This window comes from Scardinius erythrophthalmus (genome assembly GCF_964197995.2).
Source record: "Scardinius erythrophthalmus genome assembly, chromosome: 2".
NCBI lineage: Eukaryota > Metazoa > Chordata > Actinopteri > Cypriniformes > Leuciscidae > Scardinius > Scardinius erythrophthalmus.
Genome location: NC_138222.1, coordinates 4699574 through 4725829, shown reverse-complemented (window position 1 = coordinate 4725829; position 26256 = coordinate 4699574). Strand labels below are relative to the sequence as shown.

General features: G+C 37.7%; 1 protein-coding gene across 12 annotated transcripts in view; it reads left to right on the top strand.

Annotated features, from left to right (window-relative positions):
• The window catches only part of myo9aa (myosin IXAa), a 173158-nt gene that overhangs the window by 107916 nt on the left and 38986 nt on the right, over positions 1 to 26256 (top strand). For 11 of the 12 annotated variants that reach the window (XM_081359637.1, XM_081359630.1, XM_081359629.1 and 8 more), the window contains 10 exons: positions 1557 to 1678; positions 2902 to 3043; positions 8362 to 8557; positions 10418 to 10531; positions 14022 to 14088; positions 17398 to 17517; positions 18185 to 18224; positions 19342 to 19464; positions 21799 to 21879; positions 21961 to 22071. In XM_081359637.1, the coding sequence (XP_081215763.1) occupies positions 1557 to 1678; positions 2902 to 3043; positions 8362 to 8557; positions 10418 to 10531; positions 14022 to 14088; positions 17398 to 17517; positions 18185 to 18224; positions 19342 to 19464; positions 21799 to 21879; positions 21961 to 22071 (1116 nt within the window). The remainder of the gene's footprint in view (positions 1 to 1556; positions 1679 to 2901; positions 3044 to 8361; positions 8558 to 10417; positions 10532 to 14021; positions 14089 to 17397; positions 17518 to 18184; positions 18225 to 19341; positions 19465 to 21798; positions 21880 to 21960; positions 22072 to 26256) is intronic. The other variant, XM_081359638.1, reaches the window with a different exon arrangement.

Sequence of the window (26256 nt, the reverse complement as noted above, 5' to 3'; positions counted from 1 at the left end):
TTCCGGGATTTGAAGACCGGAATAGTTCTAAACACTGTCATTTTGGCGTTGGACACCATTCACTTACATTGCTGCGCGTCGAGTTGTTCCAGAGTTAAGTTGCTGAAATATCGACCTCTTTTGATTTGTCAACTGTCTATGTTGTATCAGAGGCCCTTTGCGATGCTTATACTGGTCTTCATTTGTACATGCACAGCGTAATTATTTATATTTTATGTTGGTTGTTTCAACCAATTTTCAAGCACTGCCTGCTAGCTAGTGCGACTTCGTCAGCTGTGACAGTAAGAGTTCGGTAATGAATCACTACCACCTTTATAGCAACTTTTATTTAATTAAATTTTTTGGGATATACTAACTTTTCATTGTTTTATTGTCTTGAGTGAAGCGGCTTGTGAGAACAATGCTGGACCTCTAGGATTGTTATGGCCATCACCAGTCCTGTCTGTTTCATGGATCACCTGCCCCTGATTTTTGTTTTTCTTGTTCACACACACCCACACAAGCACACATTTTTGTTGTCTGTCATTGTTTAATAAAAAATATTTAAGCGAACTCTGAACGGACCGCCACGGCAGACCTCTTTGCGTGATCACGAAGGTATGGCTGAATCAAAATTTATAAGCAAAATCACGGGAATCAATAGCCTAATACAGCCCAGTTGTGCTAAAATAAATATCATGAGACGTCCATCATCAGATGAATGATATGGAAAAGTTAAGTTAGAGCCGCTAAAGCCAGTGCTACTACCCATGCGAACATGAACACTAGATTTTCCCTCCAAAAATATAGCCTAAAACTTATCTCCAAATGCAAAACTGACATTAACAAAATGCAATAATGCAATAACAGCTGAAAAAGTACTTGGGTGTGTGTTTTATTTTATATTTACCGTTCAATAATGCAATCGCTGCTGTCTGTCCTATGGAAGAGCATGACAGCCAGCGTATGTTTTAGAACTATTGGGGCTTACATGAACCACGTGACAGCCATAGCGGCGACATCAAAGAGTGTCGCAACTCTTTCTCTCTATGGCTCTGGTTCCTGTCTGTATGAAGCCCCTCCTTCTGAAAAGCACACTGTGCTCTGATTGGTCGGCTGGATCAGTGTGTCGTGATTGGTCGAGCGCTTCGAGCATGTTTGAGAAATGTCCCGCCCCTCACCATAACCACCAGTTTAACACACTACTAACGAACTCAACCAGGCCCCGCCCCTTTATTCTGCGCATTTAATATTTAAATGAGGAATATTGTGACGTGTTTGTTCCTGGAAGAAAACTCGAGACTACAATGGAGGCGTTTCAGGGAGTTCAGAAACACTGACACTGATATAGAGAATAACTCCTGCTGGAGGGACTTTGGATCTTTGCAGAGCTTTTTCATGCTCAAACAGCAACAATACACACTTAAGAATGTTGAACACATAAAAAAAAAAGCATTATAGGACCCCTTGAAATTAGCAAAAACTTAAACAACCAGGAAATCCGTAATTGTCAATCTTTTGTTGACTCCTCATAATTATTGATTTTAAGTGTTGAATATGTTTTGCTTTTCTTATAGGAAGAGTACCGAGCAGAAGGCATTGCCTGGCATAACATTGATTACATCGACAACACCGGCTGCATAAACCTCATCAGCAAGAAGCCCACAGCACTGCTCCACCTACTGGACGAGGAGTGCAAGTACGTCTGACCTTTTACACTGCAAACAATGGAAGCATGGGATAAAAGCACTGTATCATTTATTGCTAGTCAGACCAACTTGGAATCTCTGAATGTAAATACGAAATACACTTGAATGTTTTAGCTGTAAATCAAATAAAACAAAAATATCTGATTACGGTAGTAACCTAAAAAACAAAAGAGTAAGGTTCTCTCTGCCTAAAATAGCGGGAAACCTGACTCTCCTCATAGCTCAAATCTCTAATGTCTCGTTCGTGCTCTTCCTGTGGTTGTGTTGCTTTTTTTTTTCTGAGGTTTTGGCAGCAGCTCTCATTCTCCTCAAGACCAGAGGAACTGCACAGGTTTATGATATACTGTCTGCAGAAAGGCAGTCATGCTCCCTAGATGACCACTCTCACTCTCCGGTTCTCACTGGGGGACCTCAGCAAACATCCAAAGGGGAAAAGAGCTTAAATTATAAAAAAATTTAATGTAAACATCTGTGATTTTCACATTGCATGATGTGCGATGTCAAGCAAGTAGGGATCATGGTTGTTTCATCATCCGTACGGACAGGGTCCTGCGATTCACGGATTAACTGGAAAGTTTAACCATCATAAAGTGAAAGTTTATCATTTGCACGTGTTCAGTCTAGTTCACTCAAGCAAAGCATTCAAGTGCATAAGAGAATAGCAAATTATGTCTCAGAAAGTATCCTCATAAATAGTCAGTTATGTCTTAAGTGAATGTAAACAATTGAGAAAGAAAACCGATGCGTATCAGTGTATTGGATCCGTGCATTCGGTCTTAAAGTGACAGCAGCCTAATATTCCTGCTTCAGTCATTAATGTTAATCAAACAACAAAAGACAAAGACAAAATCACTTTTGTAGCTTTAACAAAGATTAATTATATTTAATGAATACAGTGAAGTCTATGCAGTGTTATTTTACATTTGATTATTCAATTTCTGTACCTGAAAACTGTTAGACTTGCCTGAAAAACACTGTTTATTTCATTTGTATCTTTGTTCTATTGTGTTTATCTATCCTCGTCATTTGTTTATTATTTTCTATGCTGGTTCACTCGCCTACAAAATCATTTTAGAATGATTAACCCTTTCCAAATAGAGCTAATCAAGTCATCTGGTGAAATCGTTTTCATATCGCAATTATTGCATATTTTAATTCATATTTTATTGCAGAGAAACTCTATTTGTTCTAATGCACTCTCTGTACGTTACAGCTTTCCACAGGCCACCAATCAGACACTCCTGGACAAGTTCAAGCGTCAGCATGAGCGAAACGACTATATTGAGTTTCCTGCAGTCATGGAGCCGGCCTTCATCATTAAACACTATGCAGGAAAAGTCAAATATGGAGTGAAGGTCAGTGCTATATAGAGCTACACACAGGCCTCTTTCAGTTTTATGCCTTGAGCACTTTAAGCCAATCTCGGACCAATTTCTGTGTTCATATGTGCCTTTCTCGACCGAACTAAGGGAGAAAATGTGCCGGGTTCTTAAACAAACACTTTCAAATGAACCAGATGCGAAGATGACCTAGTGTGAATACTGTGATGATGATCCAGCAATATATACTGCTTGGCAAAATCACACATACTACTCACACTATTTTTACTGTGTCTTTCTATGCCAGAAATAGTAAGAGTAGTATGCGGTTCCGAATTCAGCACATTAATAATAATAATACGTTTATTTTATATAGCGCCTTTCAGAAAACTCAAGGTTGCTATACAATAAAGTACAAATAAACATGACATAAGAAACATGACATAGAAATGATTGACTAAAATAAAAAATAAACTGAGATGGATAACATAATAGATAGAGGTACATATACATAAAAATCAGATCATAGAGTCAGGGAAACAAGTAGCAAAAAGATATGTTTTAAGGTGGGTTTTGAAATCATGTAATGATGTGTTGGGGAATAGATTTCCAGAGAGTCAGTACAAAAAGCTCTTCCACCAAACGATGATAGTTTGTGCCTACGGATCGTCAACAGACCGGTATCGGAAGATCTAAGTTTGCGAACTGGGGAGTAGGGATGGATGAGATCAGAAATATTGTTGAGGGCAAGACCATGGAGTGCTTTGAATTTGATAAGGAGTATCTTGTATTGAATACGAAAAGCGAACGGGTAGCCAAGGAAGTCTGCGTTGAAGCCAATGAAGTAATGTGGGAAGATTTCTTTGTGTTTGTGAGGACCCTAGATGCGGAGTTCTGGATATATTGGATCTTATTTATTGATGAATTGGGTAAGCCATAGAAAAGATAATTGCAGTAGTCAAGCCGTGAAGTAATGAAAGCGTGAACTAGGGTCTCAGCATTGCTGATATTCAGAAATGGACGTAAGCGCGCAATATTACCAAAGTGAAAGAAGCCAGACTTAGTGAGCGAGGAGATGTGTGGAAGGAAGGAAAGAGAGGAATCAAAGATTATACCAAGGTTTTTGACATTGGTGGAAGGTTGAACCAAAACTCCAGCAACATTAACATTGTCAACACAGAAACGGGATGTAATTTGAAGTGAACCAATAAGAAGTAGATCTGTTTTATTAGTGTTGAGTTTGAGAAAATTACTGGTCATCCAAGCATTTATATCATCAATACAAGCTGATATGGAATTTGTGGGGAGCATTGCATTGAGAATGGATGTATAGTTGGGTGTCATCTGCGTAGCAATGGAAGTTAAAGCCATGTTGACGGATGATGCTACCTAATGGGAGCATGTAGATGATGAAGAGAAGAGGCCCAAGAACAGAGCCCTGGGGAACCCCGTGTGGGACAGAGGCAGTAGTGGACTTAGCCTGGCGGATAGAGATGTAATGCTGGCGACCAGACAGGTAGGAGGAGATCCAGGATAGAGCAGTTCCAGAAATACCAAGAGCAGAGAGTTGTGAGATGAGAATACTGTGAGAGGTTGCGTCGAATGCAGAGGAAAATCTAGAAGAATTAGAATACTGGTGGAGCCGGAGTCAGTGGCCATAAGGAGATCATTGACAACCCTAAGAAGTGCCGTCTCAGGCCTCGTTTACACTGTCAGTGAAATGTGACCCAATTCCGATTTTTCGCTCACATGTGACACAGATCGGATGTGTTTCATGACAGTGTAAACAGGAAAAAAACTGATATTTCCAGATCGGTTTCAGGCCTCATTCATATGTGGAAATAAATCAGATATAAACCAGATATGTCCCAATGTGACTGTCATGTAAACAGGCAGATCGGATTTTCTGAGGCATTAGGGAATGTCTCCACGGTTTAATGACGAGAGCAACACCGACGCACATCTGCAAAGGGACGGATGGCCCGACGAAACGTGGACAAACGTTGATACAACATATCAAAGGTTGGCTTGCTCATCCTAAAATGTCGGACACACTGCTCTTAAAGCCCGCCACAATATGCTCCCACCAGTCCTGATATCTCTCGCACACAATAACTGAAGCATATTAGCAAAGATGATGGCACTTTTCGTCCTCCTCCGCCTCATAATGATGGTGATGTTTGGCGAACTTCGCATAGGCTATATTTCACGTCCATTCATCTGTGCAAGAACCCCCTTTAAGCATGCGCGATGTTTCAGCTAGTATGGCAAGTGTAAACACATGATATGGGTCACAGTTGAAAGAACGTGTAAACGGATGGTCGAAAAAAATCAGATAAAGGTTACTAATCAGAATTGGGCATCAAGACCTGCAGTGTGAACGAGGCCTGAAAACCGGATTGAAAACATTCATAGTGTTTGTTGGAGGATAAATGTGTTTGAAGTTGAGCAGTGACTCAAGCAGTTTCGAAAGAAATGGTAGATTTGAGATTGGTCTGGAGTTGGCCATGTCAGAGGGGTCGAGGCCAGGACTCTTTAGGACAGGAGTGACAGCAGCAGTTTTTAATTCCAGAGGAACAGCAACAGTACTTAGTAGTTGGGAGATGAGAAGTGGAATCGGCACATTCTTCCAACATTGAGTCATCTCAGTTGATACATAGTTGATTGTTGTTTGACCTCTCCTGTATATAAAGAGGGTGTGATGCCTTTGTCACATGACTCTTTATTTATAGTATATAATGAGTAACTCTGTTTGTCGCTCATGGCACCATAAACGTGACAGTAATGAGTAACTGTGTGTGAAGTCCCAGCATCCCACAGTCCTGGCCCTCAGGGCTGTTTATGTTAACAAATCAACGTCTGGAAATGTATTGCTTAAGTGCAATGAAAGATCTGGCACTTCACACTCATTTTTACTAAAGCCTTAAAACCTATCGAGAAATCATTCCAATGTGATGATTTGCTGCTCAAGAAACATTTCTGATTATTATCAATGTTGAAAACGTTTTACACTACCGTTCAGGGGTCAGTACGATTTTTTTTTTTTTGGGGATGCATTAAATTGATTAAAAGTGACAGTAAAGACATTTATAATGTTACAAAAGATTCTATTTCAAATAAATGAAATAGAACATTCTATTCATCAAAGAATCCTGGAAAAAGAAATTCTACACAATTGTTTTTAACATTGATAATAATAATGAATTATTATTATTATTATTATAATTTTTTTCAAATCTACATATTAGAATGATTTCTGAAGGGTCATGTGACACTGAAGACTGGAGTAATGATGCTGAAAATTCAGTTTTGATCACAGGAATAAATTGTATTTTAAAATATATTAAAATAGAAAGCAGTTTTTTTTTAAATTGTCATTATATTTCCCAATATTACAGTTTTTTTTATTTAATTTTATATCAAATAAATGCAACCTTGGCAAACAGACTTTTTTTTATAAACATTAAAAATCGTACCGATCCCAAACCTTTGAACGGCAATGGATATCGAACATTCTGACTTAAGTATTTGGTACAATCCGCGTTGGCTTTTACCCAAGATGCCCCTGAGGTCATAACATACAATTTGACAAGCAACAATCATAAAAGAAAGAAAAAAATGTCACAGTGTAAACCCAGCTTAAGTTTGGCAGTGTTTGATAGTCATGAGTAGCTAAACCTCTTATTTACAATATAAAGCCTTTGTTCATGCGTTACACAATGGCCTCGCTCTCTCTCTTCACTGATGTTTCTCTGGCTTACATTTACATTTATTCATTTAGCAGACGCCTTTGTCCAAAGCGACTTACAAACGAGGACTACAGCAATCATCGTGAAGAGGCAAAAACAACGCAAGAAGTGCTCAAAATACAAAGTTTAGGCATTTCTTAGAGTAGCATAAGCCAGACAAGGGAGGATTAAAGGAAAAGGAAAGAATTATTATTACTTTTTATTTGATTTTATTTTTTAAGAGGTTAAGTGCTCACAGAAGAGATGAGTTTTATAAATGAGGCTTATATCAGTTATCTGGTTTAAAGGGTTAGTTCACCCAAACATGAAAATTCTGTCAGTAATTACTCTCCCTCATGTTGTTCCGACCCCGTAAGACTTTCGTTCATCTTCAGAACACAAATTAAGATATTTTTGATTAAATCTGAGAGCTGTCTCACTCCTCCATAGGTTTCTCTGTTACTGAAACTTGCCGGCCCAGAAAGTTAGTAAAGACAATGTTTAAAATAGCCCAAGTGACTACAGTGGCTCAACCTTAAGTTTATTAAGTGGCGAGAAAACAACAACAACCCTTTATTCAACTATTGATTTTCTTCTGTGTTTCTCTGAGTGAGTTCACGTAGTGCAACAGCGCAGCGCTTCTGGGTTGTACGTCAGAACGTAGGCTCACTATTGGCCGAAGCTGGTCATGTGTGTGATGCTGGCCAATAGTGAGCCTCCGTTCTGACGTACAACCCAGAAGCGCTGCGCTGTTGCACTACGTGAACTCACTCAGAGAAACACAGAAGAAAATCAATAGTTGAATAAAGTCGTTATTTTTGTTTGTTTTTTGCGCACAAAAAGTATTCTCGTCGCTTGATAAATTAAAGGTTGAGCCACTGTAGTCACTTGGACTATTTTAAACATTGTCTTTACTAACTTTCTGGGATGCCAGATATCAATTACCTAGCAGCCTATGGAGGAGTGAGACAGCTCTCAGATTTCATCACAAATATCTTAATTTGTGTTTACGAAGATGAACGAAGGTCTTACGGGGTTGGAACAACATGAGGGTGAGTAATTACTGACAGAAGTTTCATTTCTAACCCTTTAACATAGCCTGACGTCGTCATACTCAGATTCTAGTCAGAATATGAGTCTGATACTGCGAATCTACACATCTCAATTCTCCAGCGGCAGCCATCTTTGTTGTAAACGAATTCAACCCAGTCGCTCTTTGGTGACGTGGATGATTACGTTACTGGTGACCATATAAAGCCCGCCCTGACAATTTGATTAGTCCGAACGGCTCTGGTTCGAGCACAGTTGCTCCACAACGGATCAAGTCCAGACCGAACTTCCCGACCTCAAATGTTGTGGGCGGCGCTAAGTTCGGCTGGCATCCAGGCTACCTTTAACACTCATGAGTAGCTAAACCTCTTATTTACAATATAAAGCCTTTGTTCATGCGTTACATAATGGCCTCGCTCTCTCTCTCCACTGATGTTTCTCTGGCTTCATGAATGATAGAGCCGATTCAGTATATAATATATATATATATATATATATATATGGAGCTGTGGGCCTCGCTCTCGCTGATGTTTCTCTGGCTTATATCAGTTATCTGACTGTGTGTATGACCTGCAGGACTTCAGAGAGAAGAACACGGACCACATGCGGCCCGACATCGTTGCGCTCCTCAAGAGCAGTAAGAACGCCTTCATCTGTGGCCTGATCGGGATCGACCCGGTGGCCACCTTCCGCTGGGCCGTTCTCAGGGCCTATTTCAGAGCCATGGTGGCCTTCAGGGACGCTGGGAAGAGACATGTGGACAAACGCAGCGGTGAGTCCAATTAAACCCTTATTCCTGGTCACATGCTTGTAGTTTGTACTGATTTTTGACTGATTCTTCAGGCAATGCATGTCACACTGCCAAATACAAGACCCCTCTTGTACTAATGCATAATTTCATTGCCTAAAAATAGTGTTTTGATAATAGTGTTCTATCTGTGCAAATTGACTTCGATCAATGTAAAGTTTAAAGTTCATTGCCATTTGCACAGGTACATTACAGTACAGGTACATTGGAATTCTTGTGCGTTTCTCAGTCAGCTTTTATTAAAAAAAAAAATAAAAAAAAAAATATAAAATATAAATATAAAAATATATATATAATTTTTTTTTTAAAGGAGAGCAGCAAACATTTTAAAAGTGCAACAAAAAAGAAACTATGTACAAATAGACTTTCTAATTTAAAAAAGTACACATTATAAAAGATAAAATAGATTAATAATATTGCACGTAGTAGTTCTAACCCTCAAAATACTTCCGTTAATGATTGTTTTTTAGTTTGTACCGATTTTTTACTGATTCTTCAGGCAATGCATGTCACACTGCCATATACAAGACCCCTCTTGTACTAATACATGTACAGTAGTCGACATTTGAAGTGGATCAAAACCTTTCATCAGTTATACGTGAAGTTTGAGCAATACCCGTTCTTGTCTTAGGACTTTTTTGATCCACTTCAAATGTCGACTACTGTATTTTTTTGTAATGAAATCAGTGTTTTAGGGTTCTAATTATGTGCAAATTGACTTTGATCAATGTAGTTTTAACCATATTATACTTCCGTTAATGCATTTTATTATAAATTATATATTGCATGATATAGCTGAAGCTGCGACTGTTGTGAATAACTCTAAAAGTTGTCAGTTAAGTTATGGTTAGCACTGTATGTAAAACAATTAGCCAAGCATTTAAACTCTTACATTTACATCACGTCATCCTTTCATAGAATATCACGCTCTCATTGTAAGATATTGTAATATTATTGATATCTGTTTACAGTATAGTGCCGTTCAAAAGAGATTTTTTTTTGTTTTTTTTTTACAATAAATGTTTTTTTTCACCCAATTGGTGAATTGTTTTTAATGAGTCCTTGGTGAAATTTATTCTTTAAATAAAAAAATCAGTTCAGTCTGATTTTTTTTTATTTTATTTTTTTCACATTTATTTAAAGAATAAATTTGCTTGCAATAAAAAAAGGTTTAAAAAATTTTTTTAAACCTTTTTTACCTTTTTTTTTTTGTATATGTGTTTATATTATTTTATTTGATATTTTTCTTTGTTTTTTTTTTATTATTATTATTTTTATTTTGTGATCTGCAATGACTGGTGGACCATGAGGGTTTTGCTTTCTGGCTTAACATTACATTTAACAGAGTTGTTTGTTTTCAGGGCTCAGTCTCGTTTGTCAATCAGTCACATTTATCAGCGTAACGATCTTTGCTATTGTGTAAAAGAGTGTGTTAGATATATTAACTCTGTAAGCGTACATTATTAGGGCTACTTTGTATGTATGTTTGCTAGCGAATCATGCAGTGTTAGCCCAGCTCCTCTTGCTTGAAATCTATTGCCCTGCTCTCCAGCTTTCCAGTATCTATATGCCTTTCTTCCTTAATTACAAGTTCAAGCATTAGTAGTTCGTCTATGCTTTGATGCCTCACACATGGTGAGTTTGAACTGTGAGTGCATTATGGGTTTCCTTCGCACTGCGTGTGAACACCAGAAATCATGTCCATGTAATGTGAACTTTATGCTGCTTAACTCTTGTAGACAAGCACATCTTATTTCTCCCTATTTAATCTTTTCTCTCTCCTCTCTCTTTCTTGTGTGTGTTGTTGTTTTTTGGCTTCCTAAGGGCATGATGCTGCTGCTCCAGTTGTGAAAAGTGTGGATAGCTTTAGTTTTCTGCATCACCCTGTGCATCAGAGAAGCTTAGAGATCCTGCAGAGGTGCAAAGAGGATAAAAACAGTAAGGCTGCCTTTCCTTCATCTCGTCTCCTCACTCCATGCACCCTGAGCCAAGACATGTCCCGTTAAATTTGACCCTTGCGCTTATATGAATATATAAATGCATACCTCTTCAGCTACGCATACAGTCAAACCAAAAATTATGCATGTGACCCTGGATCACAAAACCAGTCATGAGTCGCACGGGTATATTTGTGGCAATATCCAACAACACATTGTATGGGTCAAAATTATCGATTTTTCTTTTATGCCAAAAATCATGAGGATATTAAGTAAAGATCATGTTCCATGAAGCCGTTTTGTATATTTTCTACTGTAAATATATAAAATATTTATTTTTGTGAGTGAATGCAGCACAATCGCCAGCATAAATGGACAACTTTAAAGGAGATTTTCTCAATGTTTAGATTTTTTTGCTATAAAATAGTCATATCTCGGCCAAATATTGTCCTATCCTAACAAACCATACATCAATAAAAAGATTATTTATTCAGTATGTATACATACATCTCAATTTAAAAAATATTACCCATGTGACCCATTTTTTTTTTATATGTTTTTACTAGTGGGTGCAGGACACTATAGTTCATTTATGTAAGTGAGGATAGCAAAATACAGTAAACTGTGACATTTTATACCCAAATATTCTTCATACAGTGACAACCAGTACAATTATAAAAATTTAAGACTCTTTGACCTGAACATGTTTTGCTGAAGTGTTTTTTCTTTAATTGCTAATGCGACCTTTTTACACACAGACTGAACAAAATGAAGCATTGCTTGATAATTGGTTGAGCTAAATCGGTATTATCTAATTGTGTAGTTAAATTAAACAGCTGACAGATATTCAACATAATTCATTTATGAGACCGTCTAACAGAAGGATGGACAAAACCAGTGAAATATCATCTGATTTGATAGTTCTTGTCATATTTTATTACCATTTTCTAAACTATAGTGAATAAACTGTGATAATGTGAGAAAGGTGTCTGAATACATTTTGGTTTGACTGTATATAATCACAGAATGATTGATTGTATTGCGAGCTGAAGCCCTCATGTCTCTGCTCATCCATCTTGCATCTGTCTGGTTCTCCTGCATGATGTAATCTCTGACTAACACTGTCTCTGGGTTCAGTCCAGCATGCATGTCTTTCGGGCAGCCCTCCTCTGTCCCCCGGCTCAAGTGTGCTCTCGTTTCTCTCGCTCTCCGAGGACAGCGGGCTCACCATAGGTCTGCTTGATGGAGGTAGCTCGGGTTAGAGACTATACACACAAAACACTAAAAAATAAACAATTATCATTCCTTCCTGTTGCATTTGGTAACACTTTATTTTACAGTGTCCTTGTTACATATGTTACATGTACTTACCGTAGTTATAACAGTACATTATGCATAATTACGTGCAACTAACCCTCAACCAAATCCTAATCCTACCCTAACCCTATAGTAAGTATTAATATTACTCATTACTTAAATATAAGGTGTCACTGTTACAGTGTAATTATATATTTAAGTACTGAGTAATATTAAGCAACTACATGTGCTTACTATAGGGTTAGGGTAGGATTAGGGTTTGGTTGAGGGTTAGTTGCACGTAATTATGCATAATTTACTCTTATTATATGGTAAGTACATGTAACATATGTAACAAGAACACTGTAAAATAAAGTGTTACCAAAAAAAAAAAAAGATTTATTATTCCTTCCTGTTAGAAACATTCCTTCGTAATTCAATCCTGTAGTTACGGCTGGGTGATATAAGTGAAAAACTACTCTATATATTCTATTTACTCATTTCTAAATGAACATGTATGTCCATAGACCCTCAATATTTGATTCACATTTAAATGCATTTGTTCACGCTTGTAGTTTGGTTCTTTTAGGGTGTTTCCGAACCAAAGTTCATGTTTTGATACATTTTATACATTCGGTAAGTTTTGGTTTGGTTTCACTTTGCAATTATGCGAGCGCACTAAAGAACTTTACATGATGTATTTGCGTCCTGTCGTCATCATCGATGTGGGCTGCATCTTGACATTGATTGGTTTGTAAGCAGACGTGCGTCTGACGTCAGCGTGTTGTCAGTTCGCCGGGAAACTTTGATAAGAATGAATGAACAGACGCATATCGTTGCCACTATACAGTTATTATTACGGCATTACTCCCTGCAGCACCAGCTATACTCGAGGCTAGTTCACATACAGAACATGCGTTCACACTAGAAACGAACCAAACCTTTGCTCCGTTTGATCCGGACCGAGACTACCTCTTTTCGTCTGACCAAATTTCGTCTGTTTGATCCGGATCGTGGTCCGGGGGGAGGTTTCATACCTGTAATTTTGATTCGGATCAAACTGAAAAGTCTGAAAATCCGGACCAAACAAGGGTAGGTGTGAAAGGGCCCTGAGTCTGGACCAAAAAAGAAAAATTATACATTTAGTCCTGGTTCGCTTAGCGTTCACACTGTCAAACCTAAAGAAAAAAAAAAAAAAGGCTTTTATGGCGCATATTGTGTGACGGAACTTACCGGACATCCAAAACAATGCTGTGTGCAGGGAGAAATGCATATGTCTGTACATTTGGTGGTATTTTGACCATCTGAGAAACTATAAAGAGCTTATGAAATGTGTAAAGCAGTCAAAACAGCAGGAGTTACTAAGATCTGCTGTGAGGAGACGCGGTTCTGATGCCTGAACCGAACTGTGATGGGCAACATCACGACTATGAGGAGAAAAACAGCACTCTGTGCTTTTTAGGGTCGCATCTTGTGACATCTCATCCTGTTTTTGGCTCGTTCATATTTAATTCGAACCGTGCTAACAGAGCAATCGCTCACGAGGAGAAAATAAAAAAGTTTACTCACAGCTTAAAAAAGCTAATTAAAGTGACTAATGTTGCTGATTTAATTGCCACCAAAAATATTGCTTTATTTTGGTCTATATTACATATATGGTATATTTTCAATATATCACCCAGCTTTAGTTGGAAAGAGAGTCTCCAGGTGTGTGTGTGTGTGTGTACCTACTTAATATTTTGGGGACAAATTTGTACCCAGAAGTGACCAAAATCTGACAAAATCTCCAAAAACCTTTAGGGACGTCCACATTTGTAAATCTGGTATAAAAATAAATAAATAAAAGTGCAGAAAGTGTTGTGTGATGGTTAGGGTTAGTGTAAGGGAATAAAATATACAGTTTGTACATTATAAAAACCATTACGTCTATGGAATATATCCCCATTTAGATAGCGAAGTAAACGTGTGTGTGTGTGTGTGTTTCACAGAAGCATGTTTCAAGTAATTCACCTCTAATTGAATGTTCATACGTTTCATGTAATCAACAGCAGTGAGTTGAATCACGTCCTGTTGTTCTCACGAGAACCATTACCCATGATCCTCTCATCATAACCTCTCACTCATTCCCCATGATCCCCATGATGCCCTTGTGTGTCGGATCAGTCTGGTTGTACAGGCTTTGTGATGTGTTTCAGGTGTGAACAGGAGGAATCCTCGCACTCCTCTCTCTGATCTGCAGGGAAGCAACACACTAAATCAACGGTAAGACCTCTGTCCCGTCATGTGTTCAAACATGTTTCGACTTTATAAATGTGATCGCAAATCAGTAGAGGTTGTAAAAAGTTAGAGTTAGTGTTTTATTTTGTTCCACTGACAGCTGGATAGTATTTCCAGGTTTGAGAGTCACGGTTCACTACTGGTTATATCACACTTGATACTGTTTTCACCAGTATAAATGGGTCTGAATACATGTACATATATCGTAAGAGTTTCATGGAGTGATGTTAATATCTAGAGGTCCTTGTCTTTATAAACCCTTTCATTGGATATTTGTAATATTGGCTCTTCTGGATGATTGAAGAAACCATTCTTATAGTGAAAGGATAGTAAAGTGTGGGAATGCTAGTTAAAGGCTCAGTTTGCTCACTATATATTTTTTAATATTGTTTGCAATTACAAACATTTTTGGGTAAAAATGGGTCATTCTGAAGAGCTCAGTGAATTCATGCTTGGTTCTGTGATAGGATATCACCTTACAATGAGCCAGTTCGTGAAATTTCATCCCTGCTAGATGGTATTATTGGAATATATATTTAAGAAAAATGTGTTTTAGTTGTTTAGTTTTGCTTTTTATCTTTTTTTTTAACAAGTCTTTAAAGTTTTATCAATTTGTATTTAATTTTTAGTTGTTTAGTTTTGCTTTTTACTGTTTTTTAAACAAGTCTATAAATTTGCATTCATTTCTATTTCAGTTTTAGTTGTTTTGTTTTGCAGTTTTATAGTTTTTTGGAAACAAGTCTATAAAGTTTCATATTTTCTTTGGTTTCAACACACTCCTCGATCATTAATGCACTGATGGAGTTTATGTTCTCAATGCTTTTATTCTTATGAAGTTTTCATTTCATTTTTTAGTTTTTGTCATTTTTTTGACTTTAGAAAAAATAGGTCTATATAATTTTGTATTAATATAAATGTGTTATTTATATCTAAAATATAAAATATTTATACATAATATAAATTATATATATGCATGTGTGTGTATTTATAAATACATATACAAAATAATTATACACAGTACACACACACATATATTATGTAAACACAAACTTTTATTTTGGATGCGATTAATCGTTTCACAGCCCTACTCTGATAACATTTTGCAAGTGTTTTGATGATATTTCCCTGGAGAAACGACATATCATTTGATTCAGGTTTCTGAAATCCCCACTGTATTATCCTGACACGTTTTTCTTTTTGTCTGAGCAGTAAATAAAGTGTGTCTAAAGAGCCCCTGGTCAGTTCTCTCATGGCTTGTTAAGTTCTCGGTGTGTGTGTGTAGAGTTAGAGCAGTGACTCCACAGATACCCAGAGTCACGGTCTTCATTAATGACCGCATGGCTCTGAGATTAGTCCTGATATCCAGAACAAGTGGCGAGAGCCGAGCTCACAACAGCTCTTTTGTTACGCTGTAAAGTCCCCGTAATCTGTTTCGCAACCCCACACACTTTTTGGGTTACGAAGAGACCACAAAACCCCAGGAAACAGCAGCTGCTTCCCGTGTGATGTCAGAGAGGAGATATTTGCTCATTTGGAGGACAGATCCGGGGCTGATGGGTAATTGCTCCCCACAGTTCATGACCACATGCTTCAGTGATCTCCTGTCCAAGGAATATTGCAGATAAGCCACATTAACATCTAAATCATAATAAATCAACATGGAATTTAACAAGAGTCGCTGTAAACTTCTTTACTTGTCTGCATTCAGTCAGAATTACTGAGTAGTAAACGGTGCCATTTGTGTGCCTGTCGTGCACTGTAAAAAAATTCATTGTTAAATATATACGGTACAAAAACGGCAGCCAGAAATTTACCGTAAAAATACGGTAGCAACATTTTAGGTTTTACAGACGTAACATAAATTTTCAGTAAAAAAAACTTATTTCACTCTCTGATATAATGTTAATTTACCAAACCTATTGAAGTACTAATATATGTTTGATACCATTGTAATACAACAACCAGTTGAGTCACAAGATGAATCAAAGCTCATCACAAGCAGCTTTACAAGCTGAGAAAGTTTATACTAATATATAGAAGCTGCACAGTGTCAAACACTAAACACCCTTATGGTAACACATGACATTTTCAAAAATGACTTGTTCTTATTTCACTTCCAAAAACTGTCAAATTTAACGGTATTTTACTGTAAAATCACATTTCATGTATGGTTACCGTAGATCTATCACAGTTACTCATCGTGTATAGTGCGAAAACTTTCTGATAACCAATTAACAGTTTTTCACCGTAGCATTTTTAGAGTCTTTTACCGTTAAAATCACGATCATGTTTTACAGCGTGTGTGCAGCGCACAAGTTAAGGGATGTTGAGAGATGATTTTGAAAGACTGAAAGATTGTGAAAAGGCTCCATCAGCTGCTTGCTCTGGTAACAGCGACTTACTGAGTCTTATAGCAAGAAAGCATCTAAACAAAAAGCAGAAAGTTGCACGATACTGAAACTATAATGTCTTTGAAACCCGTTAAGCGTCAGAGTTTACGATTACATCAAGTCAAGTAAAGCCACCTTTATTTATATCGCACTTTTTACAATACGGATCGTTTCACAGCAGCTTTACAGAGATAACATGAAAATAATGCGAGAAAGTTTGTTTCCAGAAGAAAATAGTGTCATAGTCCAGCTTAAGTTGTGTGGTGGTTCATTTTTGTTGTAAAAAAGTTATTAATTTATGTATGTTACCGGCAAAGTATGAAATCCCGGTATTGTATAGAATGCCTGATGGTTTTTGGCAAAAATACATTACCTAATTCTATACATAACCTAGGCATTCTATAGAATGCCGGATTACACACTTTGCTGGTAACATATATATTAATATATAATATATATAAGCAAGGAACTAAAACTCCATCATGTGACAGAATGGAGAAGAAAACCTGGGGAGAAACCAGGCTCAGGCTTTGATCATTTGAAGTCTGTTATTTCATTAATATGGTTTTGCATTCATTGCAGTTTGAGGAGTTGTCTCTGAGTTAGAGATGTTGTTGTGTGTATGTGTAACATGCATTTTACAAAAGCACAATGTTTTGATTGTAAGTGTAACACATACAAAAGTAGACCTTTTACAGTTTCTTTTTTCATATTTCTTTTGTCTGTATGACCATAAATGACGGAGTATTTGAAGTCTGTTTTGCTGAAAATCCAGCAAAACGCACCGGCAAGGGTTAACGTGGTTTTGCATTCATTGCAGTTTGAGGATTAGATGTTGTTGTGTGTGTGTGTGTGTGTGTGTGTGTAACATGCATGTTTTTGTTTTTTGTGCTGTCCCTGTCAGAGATGTGTGGAACGGGAGACAGAACCGGCTGTCGTCCATCGGATCCTTCAGTGAGGAGGAGGGGATCTTCATCAACTCCACGAGCAGTAAACTCCTGGAGCGAGCCCACGGCATCCTCATGTGAGACTCACTCTGCAGATCTTTACTAGGGGACTGCAGAAACAACTAAATAAGGCTTTGTTTCGGTCCTCTCATGTCTCTATTTTATAGCAAGATATCCACGTGTAATAGGGCTGCACAATTTATCGAAATATTGCAAATGTATATATCTCGTTATGCATATCGCAATTGCAATAACTGGTCATGAGCAAAGGACAAAGAGAAAATCACTCGCTGCTCTCGGCTGAATAACTGTTGTAGCTTTAATAAGAATCAGGATATATTTAATTCATACAGTGAAAACTAAGCAGTGTTTTATTATTACATTTGATTATTCAGTTTGTGTTGTTAAATAACCCTAATGTAGGATAACCTGAACCCCTGAACCCCACTGATGTTAAAATAACACTTCTTATGCGACAGTAAAACACTGATGTTCACTGTCAGAAGCTGTAGGGATGTTTTCTTGTCACAAAAAGAATGTGAAACGCATATGTAGGTCATATAATTTTAAATATATTGGAAATATAATTTGTTTAATTTACACACTTTAAGCGTTATGGTATTGCATATCGAATATCACATTATTCTTCAGTATCATGCAGCCCTAATCTTTACACTAACTGGCATCTCATACTCAAGAGGAATATCATAAGCACTGTTATTAATACTTCTTTTTCTTTTTCAGGAGAAATAAAAACTATAAGATGAAGCCCAGTCTTCCTAAGGTGTGAATCCCATAACATGCTTTTTTAATTTGATTTAAAAGCACTTCATGACAATTCTGTTATGATCTACTCATGTTGTCCAAACCTAGTGTTTTTGTTGTTTGTTATTTGTTTTATTGTTCTGATGTGGTGTGGTTGTGTTTTGTTGTTGTGCTGTTTTGTGATGTTGTGTTGTGGTGTTGTCTTGTGGTGTTTTGTGTTATGTTGTTGTTGTTGTCTTGTTGTTTTGTTGTGATGTTGTTGTCTTTTCTTTTGTCTTGTGTTTTGTTTTTGTTTGTTTTTTTTGTTTGTTTGTTGTGTTGTGGTGATGTCTTGTGTTGTTGTGTTGTGTTGTCTTGTTGTTTTGTGTTGTGTTATTGTGTTGTTGTTTTGTCTTTTGTTTTGTATTGTGTTTTGTTTTTTGTTAATGTTTTGTGTTGTGTTGTGGTGATGTCTTGTGTTGTTGTTTTGTGTTGTTGTTTTGTCTTTTGTTTTGTATTGTTTTTTGTTAATGTTTTGTGTTGTGGTGTTGTCTTGTGGTGTTTTGTGTTATGTTGTTGTCTTGTGTTGTTGTGTTTTGTTGTGATGTTGTTTTGAGTTGTTGTTGCCTTGTGTTTTCTTGTTTTGTCTTGTGTTGTTTTGTTGTGTTGTCTTGTTTTGTTTTGTTAATGTTTTGTGGTGTTGTGTTGTTTTGATTCAGTTTGTTTTTGTAAAACACAAAGAGAGATATTTAGCAAAGTGTCCACAAAACTTTACGCCGTCGTGTTGAATGTCTAAAAGTGCTAATGAGATTTGCACTAGTGCGAAAGGCAAATTTGTTTGAATTTTTAAAATATTGTGTTTTCCCCGTTCACATGGCCTCAGAAAACTTGGAATATTGCTCCATATAATTAAATTTTTGTCATTTTTAAAGCTTGATAGCTGCGCTCACTGTGTAAAATGGTCATGTAGGCATTTATTTTTATTTTTATGAACCATATTTCCGATCGCCATTTACAGAAGTTTTAATCTTTACACAATCTCCTTTTGTGTTCCATGAATGTTCATATGGGTTTGGAGCAACATGAGGTTCTGTAAATGACACTGTCCCTTTAACTGATCTGAATATGCTTGTGACCGAGTGTGTGTGTGTCTACAGCACTTTCTGGATGTCAAGTCTCTGAAGTACCTGAGTAACCTGACGTTACACGACCGCATCACAAAGTCCCTGCTGCACCTCCACAAGAAGAAGAAACCCCCGAGCATCAGCGCCCAGTTCCAGGTCAGATCTCACGCCTTCTCTCTTAAAGTTTTCTGAATCATGTCTGTGTTGTGTAACTATGCTGTAATCTCCACCCTGTTCAGCCCAGTAAAAACCCAAATTAATGACATCATGTCTATCTTTGATGCAATAACACTTTTATTTGCTCTGTCTTTCCAAAGTCTTTTGTTTTGGTTTCACTAGAAAAAAAAACAACCGCTTGTTAAAGTCTATGATTCATAACATTAAAAACTTTATTTCTAAACCACGATACACGTGAACAGAGTTTCCACTGCATCTCAAATCAACATACATTTTGTGATGACCTTTTTTAAAGATGTCCGAAATAAAATGGCTAAATTCTATATTTAGAAGATATAATGAAATAATATTTTCACACATTTTGTATAAAAGTTAGGATGGAAAGTGATATTTGTCTTTGTTTATGTAATCATAATTTTAAACATATACATTTATTATGGATTGTCATAATTTAAGATTGAAAGTCTGGGTCAAGAAAAAGAAAAACAGACAAAAATACAGTAGACAACATTTGAAGTGGATCAAAAAGTCAATTTTTCAGTATTTCCAAAATAGTTTTAATAAAACATTGATGTAACAAAAAAAAATGTTAATCTTTTTCTTTAAAAAAAATCAAACCCCTTGTGACAGAATGACGTTTCCCTCCCGTGTCTCAGACCGGGACAGAGAGCTGGAGCGTTCACTCGCTCTGCAGTTCTGGGGCGTCTGGCATAATATAATCATACTTTTAAACATAAATGTATTATGGATTGTCATAGTCTAGGTCTAAGTCTAGGTCAAGACACAGTAAAAATAAAGTAAACAAAACCCCCAGTAAAATCTAGTTGGGGACAAAATCTACAAAAAAGCAGTTTGCAAATGCTAAATGAGTACATCTTAAATGCATAAACTGAAATGTTGAAATCTGTTACTTAAAAAAAAAACAAAGCCCTTGTGACAAAAAGTGTGTGTAGTTGTGCAGTAAAAAAGCAGCGCTGTGAGACAGAATGACGTTTCCCTTTCGTGTCTCAGACCGGGACAGAGCTGTAACGCTCACTCGCTCTGCAGTTCTGGGCCGTCTGATGATGTGTGGATGACCTCACTTCCTGTTCTGTGCAGATCTCACTTTGGGAAGGGAGAGTGAATTCCTGACCGACAAAACAGCTGCTTTCCTCCTGTCCTCTGTTTAGACCGATACAAGCATGGAAACATTGACAGGCACACGTCTTTTTTAAAGGATAATTCCGGTATTTAGCACTTTGAGTCTCTTTTCTGGTTTGTTTTGGATGAACTAGAGTGGTGGACACAGAAATGTTGACGATGGGTCCTGTCTCGACTTTTTGACTCTTTTAGAATCGCCTTTTACCGCTTCAGAGTGGCTGTCTATGGGCATGCACGAACATGTCCTTAAAACAACCCTTAACGTTCGTTTTCAAAACTGCAACTCACAGAGTGGTTAGTGGTGTTCGTTGATGATTAAAAACAAATATATCGGCGCAATGTATGATTTCAATCCGTGTTATTTGTTATAGTGGAACTATTTTTTCAGATACCTCACAACCGCGTATAAACTTCCGCTCGATACTTGAGACTGAAGCGCAGTAATATCAATGAGCAATGAGTCCTCCAACAGAAATCAGTGGGATTTTACAAAATGCCAAATAAAACACGACAAACTGTATTTCGCTACACTATTTGTTTTGGAACATCAATGAACACCACTAACCACTCGGTGAGTTGCACAGTTTTGAAAACGAACGTTAAGGGTTGTTTTAAGGACATGTTCGTGCATGCCCGTAGCCAGCCACTCTGAAGCGGTCAGAGGCGATTCTAAACGAGTCAAAAAGTCGAGACAGGACTCATCGTCAACATTTACGTGTCCACCACTCTAGTTCATCCAAAACAAACAAAAGAGACTCAAAGTGCTAAATACCGGAATTATCCTTTAAATATAATCCTGCATGCTATCGGACCCTCCACCTCCCCAGCTCCGCCTGCCTAGATCTGCTACGGCATTTATGCAGCATATCTTACATGCTCACAATAGTGTGTCTGTGTATCTATTAGCCGTATCAAGTCCACACTTGCTCTGCAGCAGCAATAATCAACGACAGCAGCAGCGTAAATATAATCCACGAAGACCAAATACATTAACATTGCCCTGTTCAATCCCATGCTATTCCGAGAGTTAAATAGGGCTTCGTTGTCCTTTTTTTTTTCAGAATCAAAATTTGTATTTTTCAGTTTTATATTTATTGGGTTTGATCTATGACATGCTGTTGATTTCCATAAATCTGCTTATTTATTAATTTGTTGTGTTTTGCTCCATTTAAGGCCTCTCTCAACAAGCTGATGGAGACGCTTGGTCAATCAGAGCCTTACTTTGTGAAGTGCATACGATCAAATGCAGAGAAGGTGTGTGCGTGTATATATCTCGTGTGTACATTTCATGCATTTCTGTTTTTCACTGTTTGACGTGTCTTTGCTGCTTTCCAGCTGCCTCTGCGGTTTAATGATGTGCTGGTGCTGAGACAGCTTCGCTACACCGGCATGCTGGAAACCGTGCGGATCCGACAATCCGGATACAGTATCAAGTACACTTTTCAGGTGAGACTGACACACACACACACACTGATCTCTCCTAAAGAAACACTTCAATCTCAAGCCTGAGTCTAAAAATATGATGGTGTGGTATAAAGAGTTTTGAAACGCTTTTGAAAGAAGTCTCTTCTGCTCACCGAGGCGGCATTTATTTGATTAAAAATACAGTAAAAGAGTTATATAATGTTTTCCTTTTTTTAATATATTTTCAAATGTAATTTAGTCGTGTGATGGCAAACCTGACTTTTTAGCAGCCGTTATTTCACATATTTTCAGTGTCACATGCTCCTTCATAAATCATTCTGATATGCTTATTTGGTGCTCAAGTAACATTTCTGATTATTATCAATGTTGTAAATAGTTGTGCTGCTCAAGGTTTTGTGGACACATGCTACATTTAGATGATTCTTTGATGAATAACGTCCAAAATAAATCAAATGTTTTGTGCAATTTAAGGCAAGGCAAGTGTATTATAGCACATTTCATACACTATGGCAATTCATAGTGCTTTACACAGAAAGGAATTAAAATAGTCACAAAATAAAAGCAAGGAAAAATATAGCTGCGAGCAGCGATTACGGGCCCAAGCCGATGGCACCGCAACCCCGGTGCCTTTACCTAAAGGCACCGGGGTGGCGGTACCGCCGGCTTTGGCCCTTCATCGCTGCTCGCAGCTATATTTATATATATATATATATATATATACATACACATGGCTATAATGAACAGGCTGCGATGTCAAGATTGCAATGCTGGAATGTGTGTGTGTGTGTGTGTGTGTGTGTGTGTGTGTGTGTGTGTGTGTGTGTGTGTGTGTGTGTGTGTGTGTGTGTGTGTGTGTGTGTGTGTGTGTGTGTGTGTGTGTGTGTGTGTTTTTCTATCCCGGTGGGGACTTCAACCTGAATGCACACAGACTCATGGGGACTCGTGTCACAGTGGGGACCTAAATAGAGGTCCCCATGGGTAAACAAGCTTAGAAATCATACACAATGAGTCTTTTTGGAAATGTAAAAATGCAGAAAGTTTTCTGTAATGGGTAGGTTTAGGGGTAGGGTTAGTGTGAGGAGATAGAATATACAGTTTGTAAAGTATAAAAACCATTAAGTCTATGGAGAGTCCCCACAAAGATAGTAAACCGCATGTGTGTGTGTGTGTGTGTGGCGTGGGCGCGATGGAACAGTGGACACATAAAAACATACGTCATTATACAGGAGCACATTCAAACTGCAAAGTGTTAACTTATATTTGTGTACTGTCGCAATAAGACACAACATTGTGCTTTTGTAAAATAATTTCAAGCAATCCACCCCCCGAAAGGCGCTAATTTTAAAATTAAACTAAAATGCTCATGGCTGCACGGGCATTCATGGTGCGCATCCACGACAAGGAACGAGCAGAACAAAGTGGACGTTTTTCAGTTTATTCCTACTTCCATAGGAATTCATTTGAAACGCCCGCTCAACCGCTCACCCTGTGGTCTGTGTGAGTCCTAATGCCCCAGTGTAGTGACGGGGACACTATACTGCCAAAAGAGCACCGTCCTTCGGATTAGACGTTAAACCGAGGTCCTGACTCTCTGTGGTCATTAAAAATTCCAGGATGTCCTTCGAAAAAGAGTTGGGGTGTAACCCCGGCATCCTGGCCAAATTTGCCCCTTGGCCTCTATCCATCATGGCCTCCTAATCATCCCCATCAGGGCCGGCCCGAGGCATAAGCGAACTAAGCGGCTGCTTGGGGCCCCCTCGCCACCAGGGGGCCCCCAAGCGAGTTTTTTTTTTTTTTTTTTTACATATTAATTAAATTAAACAAGTGACATAAATTAATGAATGAATTAATAATTCAAGACAAGAAAATTCTGATTTCATGATCAATATACCTGCCTACAACTGCTGCTGTGTCTGCCAGTGTTTGAGTCATATGCGCATAACCTTGCGTGCATAGAAAATTCGTGCGCAAAGTCACGGTAATGTTAAGCCATTTCACACAAATTTGATTTGATCAATGATTTATCCTTTAAATTTAATGATATTCAGAACAGAACAAGAATAAAAAAAATAACTATAAACAAGCCAAAACGAAATCATTTAAAGCGAAAGTGAAAGCGGATCTCTCTCACTAGAATCAAAATGTTTCAACATTCGCTATGGATTTGGATGGTAAACTATTCTTTATTATAGGCTTATTTGTACTTCACCCACGTTCCAATATCGAGGGAAAAAATCATTCTCTTCACATGCGCAAAAATGTGCTTGAAATCCAATATCGAGGGAAAAAATCATTCTCTTATGCGCAAAAATGTGCTTGGAAACATCACAGTGGAGCGGTGCTTAGGCTACGCAGCGCTGAATGGGACGAATTGTAGGCTACTACTGACTATTTAAAAAGAGCAGTGTAATTTTTATATGTTAGTTTGACTATTTTATTATTATATTTTATTACGGCTATAACGAACAGGCTGCGATGTCAAGATTGCAGTGCTGGAATATGTTGTGTGTGCTGCGCGCGCGCGCGCGGTGTGTGTGTGTGTGTGTGAGGCGCGGGCGCGATCGAACAGTGGAAACATAAACACATACTCCGTCATGTTCATATAAGACATCATTCAAACTGCAAAGGGTTGCAAAACGTTGGAGGATATTTTGCAAATATATTTTTTTAATATGTTTTTTGACAGTTTGTTTTCAGAAGTTTCAAAGAGTTAGTAAAAGAGTAAAGAAAAAATGTAAACATTTTTATTTAAGTATCTATTTTTTATTAAGTAGGCTATTTATTTTGTATTAATACATAACCTCATTGTATTAATTTATAATGTAACATTATAGAGTGGCATTGTGTCAATAATCGTCAAGCACAGGTGACTCCGCGTGGTGGGAGGGGGCCCCCAAATCAAATTCTGCTTAGGGCCCCCAAAAGGCTCGGGCCGGCACTGATCCCCATGTACTGATATACTGATTGGCTTCATCACTGTCTCCTCTCCACCAGTAAGCTGGTGTGTGGTGGGCGTTCTGGCGCAATATGGCTGCCGTCGCATCATCCAAGTGGATGCTGCACATTGGTGGTGGTTGAGGAGATTCCCCCCATCTATGTAAAGCGCTTTGAGGTCTCAGAAAAAGCGCTATATAAATGTAACAAATTATTATTATTATTATCAACCACTATCAATGTCAGTGCGGACGAAAATATTGTACTTTCGTTTTTAAGTTTGCGATTCAAAAGCCCCCAGCGGTGTCACACGTCGATTAACCGGTGGTAAAATATTCTCACCGTCACATACCTAGTATATTTTTATGTAAATACAATAGGCCTACCTGATTTTGAACACAAGAGGGCAGTATAGCCCTATGAATGACTTGACTTTTATGAGACTAAATGGTACAATTACTATTTTTAAACTTATAAATAATTATTAAATAAAAAAAAAGAATAAAATGAGTTTGGTTGTGATATTTGTATACTTTTATAGAAATAAATGGTGTATAATTACATTTTTAGAAGATGAGGCTTTAAGTGTTTAATTTTTGTACATTACTTCAGTCCTTCACTATAGCAAAACCATTTGAGATGTTTAATATCCGTTCACAATTTAGCATCTTTAATGTATTTTCATCATTTTGAAAAAGTTTGGTGTGAAAAAAATAAGCCAGTTTGGAAGAGTAGCTAAAAACTCAGAGTCTGAAATATCCCAAAAATCCACATTCAAACCAAAAATATCTGACTTTCTTTTGCTCTGAGCTAATGACTGTTAATTAGAAAGTTGTCCGGCTCGGTGAGACCAATATATATACTCATGTTTGTAACTGTTGGTAAAACTAACCCCCCCACTTTTGTCAAAAGCATGTTGAAAGTGACACACTTCCTGCTGCCAGTTGGTGGCGCTATAACTTTGACTCACAATAGTTACATCCATCTGATCGGCCTCTTATCACAAACACACTGCTGAAGTTTCATCAAGATCAGTTAATGTATGCAGAAGTTTTAACACTTCGTGTCTCTCTTTTCTCGCCATAAATTCATTTCCTCGCCACGGCCAAACCGTTCAAGATATCAAAAATCCGTCCGCAATTTAGCATCCTCAATGCCTTGACTTCACGCTGACCGAGTTTGGAGGCGAATCGATGTATTTCCTAGGAGGAGTACATTAAATTCCACAGCAAGCGTTTCCAAACAACCCTAAATAGCCGACTTCCTGTTGGG